This window comes from Dysidea avara, chromosome 7 (genome assembly GCF_963678975.1).
Source record: "Dysidea avara chromosome 7, odDysAvar1.4, whole genome shotgun sequence".
Taxonomy (NCBI): domain Eukaryota; kingdom Metazoa; phylum Porifera; class Demospongiae; order Dictyoceratida; family Dysideidae; genus Dysidea; species Dysidea avara.
This window is the reverse complement of record NC_089278.1, coordinates 30,458,856-30,471,563: the sequence shown is the minus strand read 5'-3', so window position 1 is coordinate 30,471,563 and position 12,708 is coordinate 30,458,856. Positions and strand designations below refer to the sequence as shown.

Below are 12,708 nucleotides of genomic sequence, written 5' to 3'. Positions count from 1 at the left end.
AGTAGCCAATCACTAGATCATATATAGTATACTTTCAATAGTTACGTCTTGATGGTTTCCTTACATGTAGTAGTTGATCCCCCAGATCACATGAATATGTTATTGTGTTCTTGTGTTACTGTTTATCATAGAAAGTCCCATAAATCATTATGCATTGTAACTATATTTGTACCAGTGACACTGCATGTCAAGCAAATGAAAAATATTCATCCATGTTTTCAAGTCAACATTCTTTTAGGCTATATATGGGTGAAACCATCACTGTATACACTCTTGGCATGTCTCTTGTGTTGCTATTAGTGTCCATGTAACTGCCTAACTGGACATACTTTTAGTTTGAAATTCTTCAATTTATACGTGCGCAGATGGGCTATAGTGGTTACAAGTATTTGTACCTATATATATATACATATGTCAGATTTAAGACAATTATGCATTAAGAACTGACACATAACCTATAGTGAGTGCCTGTGAATGGGCACCCTTATAGCTATGATCATGTTGTGCTGATGGAAAATGTACAAGATTATATACACCATCATGGATTCTATTTTAGCTTCCACCATTTTCCAAGCTTGATCTATGTATTGCATTTATCTGTCTTGTGTATATACCATATACCTGACATATTATGCTTAGATGACGTATATTGCATGTATGGTGTCTTGTGGTGATACAATAATGTTTAGCAGGTATAACTATACCATATATAGGTAGTAGGTATCATTTTAGAAGATGTGATCTGTAAAAACTACTCCACTGACTAGGCCTGTGAGAAGGATGAACCCTGTATTTGCACAGTGTCAGAATCTTGAAATAAAAACTCTGAAACACAATAACAATAAGACCCTGTGGTGACTTCATCCCCAGCAACAAGCAATCTTGCTAGAAATATAGCCACATGCAACCGCTGGGATCTTGAATCTTCTCTATATTTAATTTATACTTAAATTGTGTTGGTATTACAAAACTATGACTTACCTTTGTTGCATATGGTTATAGATATTTACAAATGGAACTAGATAAATGTTCCTAATGATAAATAACTATACCCAACATGTGACACCACTCATCTGACATTCATAGGTCGTTCTATAAAGTCCACAATAATATAATGAATTTCCAAGCTGTATATAGCTAGTCATCAATTGTTAGGTTCAATACAGGCTCAAAATAACTATACTGGGTGATCTTAGGTTTTAAACAAATTGTTCATACTCATATAACTAGTCTATAGCATACTATACTCACACTTTGACTATTTGAATACAACTTTACAGTGCCACATAACTGTTCAGTATTAGCTATAGCATAGTTTTGATTTTTTTAGCATAGATAGTATATTCTACGGGTACGTAGAATATACTACAGTATCTAGCTATGCCATTTCGAGGAGGGAAAGCCTGTAAGAGTACAGAATTTTTATAGTAATTATAATAAGCAAAAACAAACAGACCTAAATACGAACATAAGGAATAACAAGTATAAACAGCAAAAGTAACTAGCTATATAGCTAGCCATAAAGGATCTATGAGCTAGCTAACTACAAAGAATATAGTTAGCTACATGAACACGCGCTAAAAGTTCACAACTGAAAACGCACACTTTATACATAATACGTAGATTAAACTGATGGCACTATAGCCTACTTTTAGGGAGGGGGTAGGTCTATAGCTTCACATGAACGTCTAGTTCAGGCAACTGTAAAGCCTTACAAGCCGCTTTGTTAGCTGTTCTTCCCCGCCTTCACATGACGTAATTAAGTATGATCATACAGCCAGTATAAAAGAGATCTACCAAACCACCTCCCTTATCAGTGTATAAACACAATGTCTTGTAGAACTGCTAGTGCTCCAGAGATGGCAGCTTCATCCTCGGACAACGCAGGTGTTCGGAAAAGTCCTGCGAAGGGCGTCACGCCCCTTGATGGCTACCGCGAAGAAATAACTTGCCCGTATTGTCGGCATTCCGCTAATGATTCGTTGAAGATAATGGACTCCGAACCAGCTATCTATTGCCCCTACTGTCCATGGAATAGCATCGATGACATTCCGCCTAGTGAAGTGGAGAACGATACAGAAAACCGCGGTGCTTCGCCACATCTTGACGTGTTTTGTCCAAACAAGAACTTGGGGTGCTCATGGAGTGGCAGCCTTGCAAACGTTTATAAACACACCAACTCCGAATGTAAGTGTAAGTGTACCTCTTCGCTGAGTTCAGATGATGACAGCCACAGCGGCAATTCAGTGCATTCCAGTGGGTCAATGGATGAAGATAAAAACGAAGTAGTTGTAGCTCCGATGATTATTATGATGAGTGAGTTTGAACAAAAGAAGATGAACAATGAACAGTGGTACTCTCCTGTTTTCTGTACACATGAACAAGGATATCAGTTCAGGTTGAGAGTGGATGCTAATGGATGGTGTAATGGTCGTGCTGTAGCAGTAGTGGTCTCCCTAGTGAAGGGTGATCATGATGATGAACTTGAGTGGCCATTTCAAGGAGTAATCACAGTACAGATTTTAAACCACATCACAAATTCAGCATACTCAACGGTAAAGGAGTTCATATTCAAAGATGGTGGATATGAATGTCAACGAGTTATAGATGAGACAGAACCAGAATTTGGTTGTTGGTGTGACAGTTTCATCACACACAGAGCACTACAATACAATCCTATCAAGAAAAGCCAGTACCTCAAAAATGACTGTCTATATTTCCTTGTAACGTACACACCACTCAGATAGTACTATGCAACCTTTTTCAATGTAGCTATGTATACGTAGCTAAATCAGAAAAGAATTTTTAAATGCTTTTGTAACTTTTTAAATCAACTCTTATCAACTGAAAATTACTATAGTTGTTATCACCAGATTATATATATATGCATGGAAGAGTACATGTAGCTACAGTTATAGTGCAAGTGGCACGTTGATGTAAATCCTTCTATAGCTAGCTACTTCACACATAATTGCACACCGTGTTCAGTTTAATTATTTGTACCACCACAGTTGGGCGACATTCATAATGTATCAGTCACCCATTAGCTATATCTTGGTTAATTTTCCCAGCTGACAATACAGTAACTTATGCATGGCCTTGTATATACATGCAGTTATGGCAACCAGACCACCACACCTCACATTAACATAGGGTACAGCATGCACTGACAAGATGTGATGTGTAACAGCTCAAATTGCCAATATATCATCCATGTAGTTGTGTAGCAGTAAGAAGAGGAGTGAAAAGTTACTAACAATGTGAACAGTTGAAATCACCGTCCAGGCCGATAAAACAGTAATGAAAGTTGCAGGGCACGTTCATTGAATGAATCCAATAGCTGATTATGATAGTCAATTAGTTTCATTATCACCAACTTTTTAATTCTTATAGATACAAGTTTCTGTAGAAAATTTGAGAACATTAATTTTTGTAGCTGTTGGAAGCAATTGGATAATATCACAAATTTAACTGAAGAGTAAATAGTGGCTGCTTGTCCTGTGTGTAATGAATTATCTGTCACACCATGCAACACCAAATTCTTACCTACGCCAGTCTTTACTTTTAAGTTTAAAATCTGTACTGTGATTGCTTCTTGAAATGGCCACTCAAGTTCATCATCGTGATCACCCTTCACTAGGGAGACCACTACTGCTACAACACCACCTACATACATAATAGCATCCACTGAACTATCAAGTGTTTATAAAGTGGAAAGGGTATATCCCTACACATATATTGCACCACTAAAGCCATTGTCTAAGTTGTTAGTAGAGAGGATTTGATCAGTGTTGAAGGTGCCAAGGAATCCAGAGAATGATCTACATAAGTTGTTAGCAAAATGTAAACATATATTCTTCTCAGACTACATACATATCACTGCCATTTTCAGAACAGTTGTGATACTACATAATACATAATACAATCTAAATTTCTAGGGATTCCTACAACTCGTTTGCAAAACAAAAATGACTGTCAGTAGCTAGCTATAACTGTTCAGGGGTTAAGGGTTCATCCATAATTTTCAGCCTTTATGCAGGTGTACATGCATGTATACAAAGCATGTATATATACTCTCTTTTTTTCTAAAACCATTTCCCCTTCACAATAAATACTCATGCATGATGTACATGTAGCAACCATGTACATTTTAAAATTATTTTATTTATTTATTGTGACTTAGACAGATAATGACGTGACATAGATATACTAGAAATAATTCAGATGTAGTGTCACATGATTTGTTAATACATAAATCACTTGAGGAAACTTGCGGATGCACACGCATGAGCTGGGAGACATGATCTTAATGAGTACTCAAGTACCATGCAATTGTACCATTCAAGTACCAAAATATCCTCAATGAGAACACGACGTGTAATGCAGTATTTGTTTCAGCCCTAGTATGCAGATACTACAAGAGGCAATTGCCTGGTTATTTCAGACCTGTTACATGTAGAAAACTCAAGTATAGTTTTTGATGTTTGATGAGGTCAATAGACAACACAGTCCCCACACATGGTAATCACAGTACATGTATCAGTGTGATGAGACAGTAGTGTGATAATGGTTAAACATGACTATATAAAAAGGTAAGAAAGCCTAAAAATGGTCTAATGTACTTATAAGTGTTGCAACAAATCATAAACCACATTAGACTCATGTTATCATCACCCACTATCAAACCCGTGCACAATTTCATCATCTATACAGTATAATGTAGACTGATGAATTTGCTGCAGCTACAAGTGTCCCCAAGGCAAATATTATCTGTCATCTGGGAGTGATTCAATTTCCCATTCTGAAAAGCACCTTGTACATGTGACAGCATTCTAGCATAGTCATGAACATTTTTTCATGAAGCATACCCACATAAGTATTTGACCCTAAGCCTTGGGTTGGGACATGTTAGTCCACCAAGACGGTTCACTTGAAAGTGCACTAGTACCAACAGCACAAACAAAAAAAGTAATTACAAAGCAGTGATAGCACATTCTATAGCCAAGTTATTTCCTGTTGAATATAGGTGACTGGATCTTCCACACACATCCAATGCTATGAACTTGAAAGAGCACAACTTAGTGTTCAAGAAACATACAAACCTAAAATTTTCGTCTCCAACCATTCAGCAATGTTGGCACGTACTTCTGAGTGAATGTCAAGTCAATAGCTTTTTCCAATTTTAAGTTATGACTAGTCAAACTTGTTGCAAATCCGGTCACATTATATCCATCACCTACTTACATAATAACCTTCATCAATATATGAAACTAGCAAATAATTAGAGCTATACACTTAAGTAATATGCACACATGTACTGCAACCATGGCATTTGTGGATTCAATGCATGTAAACTTGAAAGTTACTTTCAAGTATACATGCATTGAATCCACAAGTGCCATTTTAGTTGTATTTGTATAAATGAGGGATACTAGAAAATAGAACTACTGAAATTTGATCATCGGTGGAAACATATGCCTTGAAAATTTACATTGTACACATTGTACATAAGTACAGGTATGAGGTATGGTGATAAAACTCTATATACGTCCGCCAATAAGTGCAAGTTGGTCTGCTACATTATTATCACACCGTTAGTGATGTAAATACATCATGTGTCGACATAGTACAGTTTTGTGTGTGCATGCATGTGTGTGTGGTGCATGTGCATGCGTGTGTGTGTGTGTGTGTGTGTGTGTGTGTGTGTGTGTGTGTGTGTGTGTGTGTGTGTGTGTGTGTGCGTGACCATTATTTTATTCTATTATTGAGCTAAGTAGTGTGTAAAGAAGTACTGTTCTTGTAATAAAGATGTACTTTCTACACAAATCAAAATATCTAGCTATTATCAAACACATAAACAAGTAGAGTAGTGAAATAACAATTGTATTTTAGTTGACATTGAAGCTTTACATTGTTTACAGCTTCAAACACAGTTTTAGCTACGGTATGTGACAATCGAGTGTCTATATTCAGAGTCACTCTATAAAACTAGTTAAACAAAATTCTTAGGGGTTAGTCCACCAACTGAACACAAGGGGTAGATCCAAAGGGGTGTGAAGACAGGACTAATGCCAATGTAAATAGAGAGATTTCTGAAGATGTAAGATAATAAAGGGACTCTGGACCAGCTAGTGTCTTGATAAACGAAGGCATGCACATTTTCTGAGCCACTATTTTTGCATAATGCATGATGTATAATTATAATTTATAGACTATTGAAATGTCTATGCACTTACGTACCTTACTAACACTCAATACTGCTGTAACATTATGCTACAAGTCCAGATATCACACTCCCTTCTGTACATAACAGAGTATAAAAACAATATTGCTTTTTGAAGTACAAAGAGAAACAACAAGTCAAGTACACCCAGTGGTACACCACAACAACATTGCTGCTGTGGCATGAACTTAATATAAGTACTGCGGTTAAAATATAGGTAAAGATATAGGGTTTCCAAACATTGGAAGGATCGAAGCCCTCGGAAACATTCAAGGACTTCAATCCTGAAACATGTTAACAGGTGGAAATAGGAAAACTTCATGAGTGAAGAACTATGTGGCCTCTACTATACAGGTAACCCATAACAGTCAGCAAACAATGTATTCAAAGATTTTCCCTTTGAAGACACTGAAAATATGTTACCCCACACATGTTTTGCACTGTCTATAGTTATGAAGCTAACATGGTCCCCATGCTAGATACATTCCAGAAGTATGCGCAATGAGTGATATTACACATAACAAAGTATACATAGCTGCATGTGGCACAGCATCATCACCTAGGGAACAGTAACATATTTGTGTACAACTGAAACCACCCCCCAGGCTATTACAAACAAAAGTCCCTTATTATCCCTTATATTTAGGCAAGTATAATATGATACGTAGACTTGTACATACACATGGTGACCATGAATAAAATAGTTGTCATACCTTTATATTAACAGTATGACTTCTCTGCAAAAGATACCCTTACTAAGTCAAACAGCCATATTCCAATAAGCAGTACCACTTAGATAGTCAAACAATCATGTACATATCCTGTATTCCCTTTCAAAGATTTCTGAAAAAATATCATTGATTTGTGTCCCTCACAAGCTATTAATGTCAAACAATTGTATTGTATTCCAATGGTATGTTGACAAATTAACATCCCCCTTCACATTTGTATCCAATACAAAATACACAGGATATTTGTGATTGGATCTCTTTCAATTGCTTGATCTGGCAACCCATAACTTGACTTGTGAATTACCAGCTTGAAATTTAGTCATATAATACCCCTAACATACCACTACTGTTTGGTGTAATTGTAAGGTGAGCATGAGAGGTTATGGTAGAAATATAATATAAGACCCCTTTTCGCAAATCTGGTCACATTTGTTTCTAACACATATCGTAGCAATAGTATTTTAGATAACAGAAAGGGCTTCACAGTGCTACTAAATGTTTTGACAGGTGGGGTTTGAAGTTATTTAGATTGTTACAAACAGGTTTCGTAGAATACAGCAGTATGTATATCCATACACTGCTTTAGAAGACACATTGCTTTATTTTGCAGTAGAGATGTACCCGCACATTCTAGCTATATAATATTTTGACATGTAACATGCTACAAATTAGCCAGATTGTTCACCTTGCCATAATTTGGTCTCACAGTTCATAGGCACTACATGTAAATACTGTACCTTTCCAATGAGTATTAGTAGTGCTTGTAGTATTTTTAACATGATTGGGTGGTGTTGACCTTTGACAAACAGGGGACTGATGCTGCTGATGTTTATCACACCAATAACAGGGAAAAGCATTCAAACCACAGATTGATTTCTCATTGAATTTTACACATGTGTAGGGGTGTAGCCAGACTTTATTATTATATAATGTACAGACCTCAAATTGAGTAAAGTGTACATGATTAGTTAACAACTAGACTTTTTGGTGATGCCAGGGCCTAGCTATATATTTATAGCAAGTAAGTTATACCTTAGTGTGCAACCTAAGGGGGTCTGGGGGCATGCTTCCCCAGAAAATTTTTGAAATTAGATCCTCTGAAATTGAATCTGAGAGTGATTTCAGCAGTTTATCACAGCATAATTATTAATCTGCTGAATGCTGTATTCTGTGAAGAGAGATGTGATCACACAGTTCAGTTTGATACAGAAACTATTTGACTACTTATCCTGTATTTATAATAACACATGATGTCTACTATACCACTTTAACAAGCTTGCCAACTGGTCAGTTTCAGAAATATTATTTACCTTGTGCCACACATGCTCACGAAGAATTTAATTAGTATATAACTAGGAAGTAGCCTAGTGCCACATGTGTTCATAAAGAACTCAGTGAAGAACTTGGTAACTAGGAAGTAGTCAAATTATCATATGTAGTCTCACAAATGTTGCAACTATACATTTACATATGCATCACATAGCCAAAACATCCCATATGACTATATTTCCTACGACTGTTTTGTAGGAATTCATTACTTTTCACCAAGTACACTGTTAAATGCGAGTGTAATGGCAACACAATTTGAAGTGTCCATACATTTACCCAGTGGTGGATGTTAAAGTGAGTGTGAATGAACCATTTAAAGGTGTTGCTATGGCACATTGGAGTGCAGGAGAAGTACATTAGTTACATGGTTTGCTGCAGTTGCTGTGAAGGTGCTGTGATGACACTTGCACAGCAACTGCAGCAAAAAGACTTCAGTTGAAAGACTTCAGTTGCTGAGGTCTCCAGACTTGACAGCATCAGTGGAAAAGATCTGTTCTTGACAAAGTTCTTAGACATGTGTACCATGCACTAGCTTTGCACTTATGCACACATGCACATGTACGCACGCACACACGCACGTACATGTGCACACATGCACACACACTATTTCACCATTGAAAACTTGTACTTCTATGTGATTAGTATAAATTGTTATTATTATAGACTTATAGTGCACTACACACAATACACATACGAGGACTTCTCCTTGATCCTTGATGGATGATTGGCTGCTACCAGTTTTTCCATTCTTACTGGATTTTGTACCATCGGTCATAAATAAAATTTGCACAATGTCAGTAATGTACATATATACCACACCAAAAACAGTTGTTATTTAATGATACCAAGCTTACGCGTGCATTTACATCCTCAATAGTAAGACCATTTCATTATTGAGGCTGTCCTTATAGTTAGTCTTATTTTAGAGGCATAACGCTTCCCATTTTACTTTCTTTTCATATGGAAACACAACTAGTGGTGCACATGAATAAAATACACAACAACACCGTACTGGTACTAACATGTTACGTACGTGTGACTGCATGGGTACACATGCAATAGCTGGATATGTGGACACATATTTTTGTGGGATTAAAATATATTCAAATACCGCCTGCAATCAATAACTTATATAATTATACAAAAGATTGACCGAAAAAGATATACACAGGTATACACAACTATATAGGTAGGGGCTTGTATAGGTATCTGGTTGATACACAACTGTACACCAGATATACACAAGGGTCATGTTCCAGCTTCAGTTGACCAAACACTGGGGGAGGGACGTCTTGGGGCTGTTTAAGTTCCTTTCACTTTTCTCATCTACATATTCTTTGCTCTGTAGGTTCTGTTTTTAGTTCTCTAGGTGTATACGTATGCATAGGCAAAACCTTTAAATAAAACATCTTAGCTTAGAGTTACAGTGGGCTGGATGGGTGTGCCATTGGAACCAGTTCTTCTATTCTATAAAAGAAAAAAGATATTCACAGGTACACACAAGTACAGGCGCATACAAGTATACACATGCCTGTATAGCTAGCTGCCCATCTGAAGATAATTGCAGAATCCTTGGAAATAATGTTGGATAAGAAGACTAGTGGGCCAGGGTATGTTGCCTTGTAAAAAGGTGAATTCCTGGAGAAATCTCAGTGAAAAGTGGAAGCTTTCATGCAGGCTTCCATGATCCAGATGTTGTCTTCCACATGTCTTGTTAGATAGAATAAAAATTTGAGCTAGAGAGTTATTGATATGTTAGCAGTACAGACCAGGGGCGGATACGGGGGGGGGGGGGGGGGGGGCAAAGGGGGCTCTTGACCCCCCTCCAAAAACTTTAAGTATACCAAGATCGAGATACTCTAATAGAGCAGTCACTCTAATAAAGCAGTCACAGTATTAGAGCAGTGCGTAGTGAGCTATTTAAGGATTTTTATGTACTTTATCAGCTATAAATGCGTGGTTGGTGAGGTGGGCAACTATTGCCAGGTGGCTGTGACCTTTTTTTTTTTTTTTTGGTCTCACCTTATCAAACTAGAGACAATGTATTACCTCACTTCATTTTTGACCCCTCCTTTCCATAAGTCTGGATCCGCCCCTGGTACAGACCTCTCCAACATCAACAGATAAACGGATCCATTCACAAATTTTTGACCATCGCTGTCTACATTGTGTGATCTCAAACCAGTTTTCCTCAATCCCAATTGTCCTGACATCCATCACTGCTATAGATCTCTACATCGTTTCTTAGAGCCATGTCTTGGGTGGGTTTTAATAAGCTTACCAAAAAGCAGCTGCTTAGGAATTCTATAATCGTTCATCCATGCCAAATGCCCTAGCCACTTACATTGATATTTCCAAATAACATCAGCCGTGTTCTCATTCATTCCAAATAAACTAGCCAGTTCTTTAGATGTTATTCGTACCTTCCATTGCCTAATCTTAGATGCACCTCTGATCCATACAACAAATTAGACATCACCACAGCATGATACACAGGGCCGCCCAGAGAAATCAAGGGGCCCAGGGCAAAGAGTTAAAGTGGGGCCCTTCACCCAAGCTGTAAGTTGAAGACCAAAAAAAAAAAAAAAAAAAAAAAAAAAGGTCACAACCTGCTGACAATAACAATAACTACCCATCACCAACCATATCTCCTTATCTGTAAGCTTGCTACACTGCTCCTCTGAAGAATACTGTGAATGCTCTATTAGAGTATTTAGATCTGACTGTTCTATTAGAGTATATCGATCTTTTAAACAGGTATTCAGGGGGCCCTTCATGGGGCCTCTTGGGGCCCCTTTCAGGCTGGGGCCCGGGGCAAAATGCCCCAGTTGCCCCCCCCCCTGTGGGCGGCCCTGATGATACACACCTCACTTAATCTGCACGCTTAGACCCCAGTTATCAAAGATGGAGGATCACAAACATACAAATGCTCTTGCAGCCTTACCCAATCTTACACTCGCCCCATTGACAACCTCACCATCATTAGTGATGTTATTTCCAAGATACATGAAATTGTCCACTGCTGCCAGGCACTGCAGCTATTGCACAACTGTATAGGCATGTTGTCTTCAGGGCACCCCATTGACATCATCTTAGTCTTTTCTAAGCTAGCAGTAAGTTCCTATCCTGCTGCTGTTGTTACAAAGGCCATAGCTACTCTCTCACTGCTTGTCTAGGGATTGCATACAATGCTGCATAATCAGCGAACTTAGACTTTGTATTTTCCGTTTCTTTAAGTCTTGCTTTAGCTGTTCTATCTCCCACCAGCTTCCTCTCTACCTGATACCTCACACTGACCCCAGCCTCCAGACAATGACTCCTCCAACTAGCAACCATAGCTGAAAAATACAAATTGAACAAAACTGGTGCCATGGTACACCCTTGTCTCAGCCCATCTCTAACGTTAAGATCACCAGTGGTGCCATCGCTAACCCTCTTCACAGCAGTCATGCCATTATGGCACGACTTGATCAGTGACAACAGCACTGGAGGAACACCGTACCTGCCACAAGGCCTCTATAGATACTGAGTCATATGCCATGTGGAGGTCAACAAAAAGTGCAAATAGAGAGTCATTGTGTTCTCTACTCTTCTGAAATAGCTGCCTAGCTGTAAACGTCATATCTACACATCCCCCTCCCTTGCAGAAGTCACACTGAGACTCAGGAAGGACCTTCTCAGCAATCAACTGAAGCCTATCTTGCAGTATACATCTAAACAACTTCCCAACCACATCTGATAAACTGATTCCGTGAGGTGTAAAAGGCGGGATATCTGGTTCAGGACTGGAAGGATGCAGAAATTGTTCCCATATACCTAAGAAAGAGGATCTTAGATAAATGGAGGGACATTCATTAACATCAGGTCATCAGCAATCGGTGTTGTAATTCTGGGCCTCCACAAAGATCAACTCAGGTAAGATACCAGTTCTCGCTCCAGCCTTTACCCATTTCATTTTCTTCATAGCAGCTACCAGTTCATTAGAGGTAAGGGTCATATAGGATGGTAATCAATTCTTGATCACATTAGCTGGCTACATTCAGTGCTCAGCTAAAATGTCCATACCAAAGCTGTTTAAGTTCTTCAGCCTGTGCAGTTATGTTACCATGTTGCTTCCAAAGTCTGAGAGAATAAAATGGCTATCTTCCACAAAAGGCTACCTGCAACTTCTTAATGCAATCCCACCTCAATTCCCCATCCCTACTATACTCAGCACCAACAATCACCTTACCAATGCATGCCTCTTTAGCCTCATATACAGCCCTCACCAACCTACCCCTGGCATGATCAAAACTCATGCTTAGCAGAAACTCTCTGCAACTGCATATACTTTTGACAAGCTCTATTCTTGTCATCTAGCAGGGGATTTAGTATATCAGCAGCATCAATAAACCATTCTGTTGGCTGCTTCTTCCTAGCACATGC

At 38.3% G+C, this 12,708-nt stretch overlaps 1 protein-coding gene across 1 annotated transcript; it reads left to right on the top strand.

The window, feature by feature from the left end:
* The first annotated feature begins 1,991 nt into the window (after nucleotides 1-1,991).
* Nucleotides 1,992-2,747, top strand: LOC136261162 (uncharacterized). The gene has a single exon (XM_066055134.1). It carries the CDS (start codon nucleotides 1,992-1,994, stop codon nucleotides 2,745-2,747), a length of 756 nt encoding a protein of 251 aa, XP_065911206.1.
* Nucleotides 2,748-12,708: the final 9,961 nt, after the last annotated feature.

Bases quoted from the DNA above. Each gene is read 5' to 3' on its own strand.
- LOC136261162 (XM_066055134.1), top strand. From the start codon at position 1,992: ATGGACTCCGAACCAGCTATCTATTGCCCCTACTGTCCATGGAATAGC.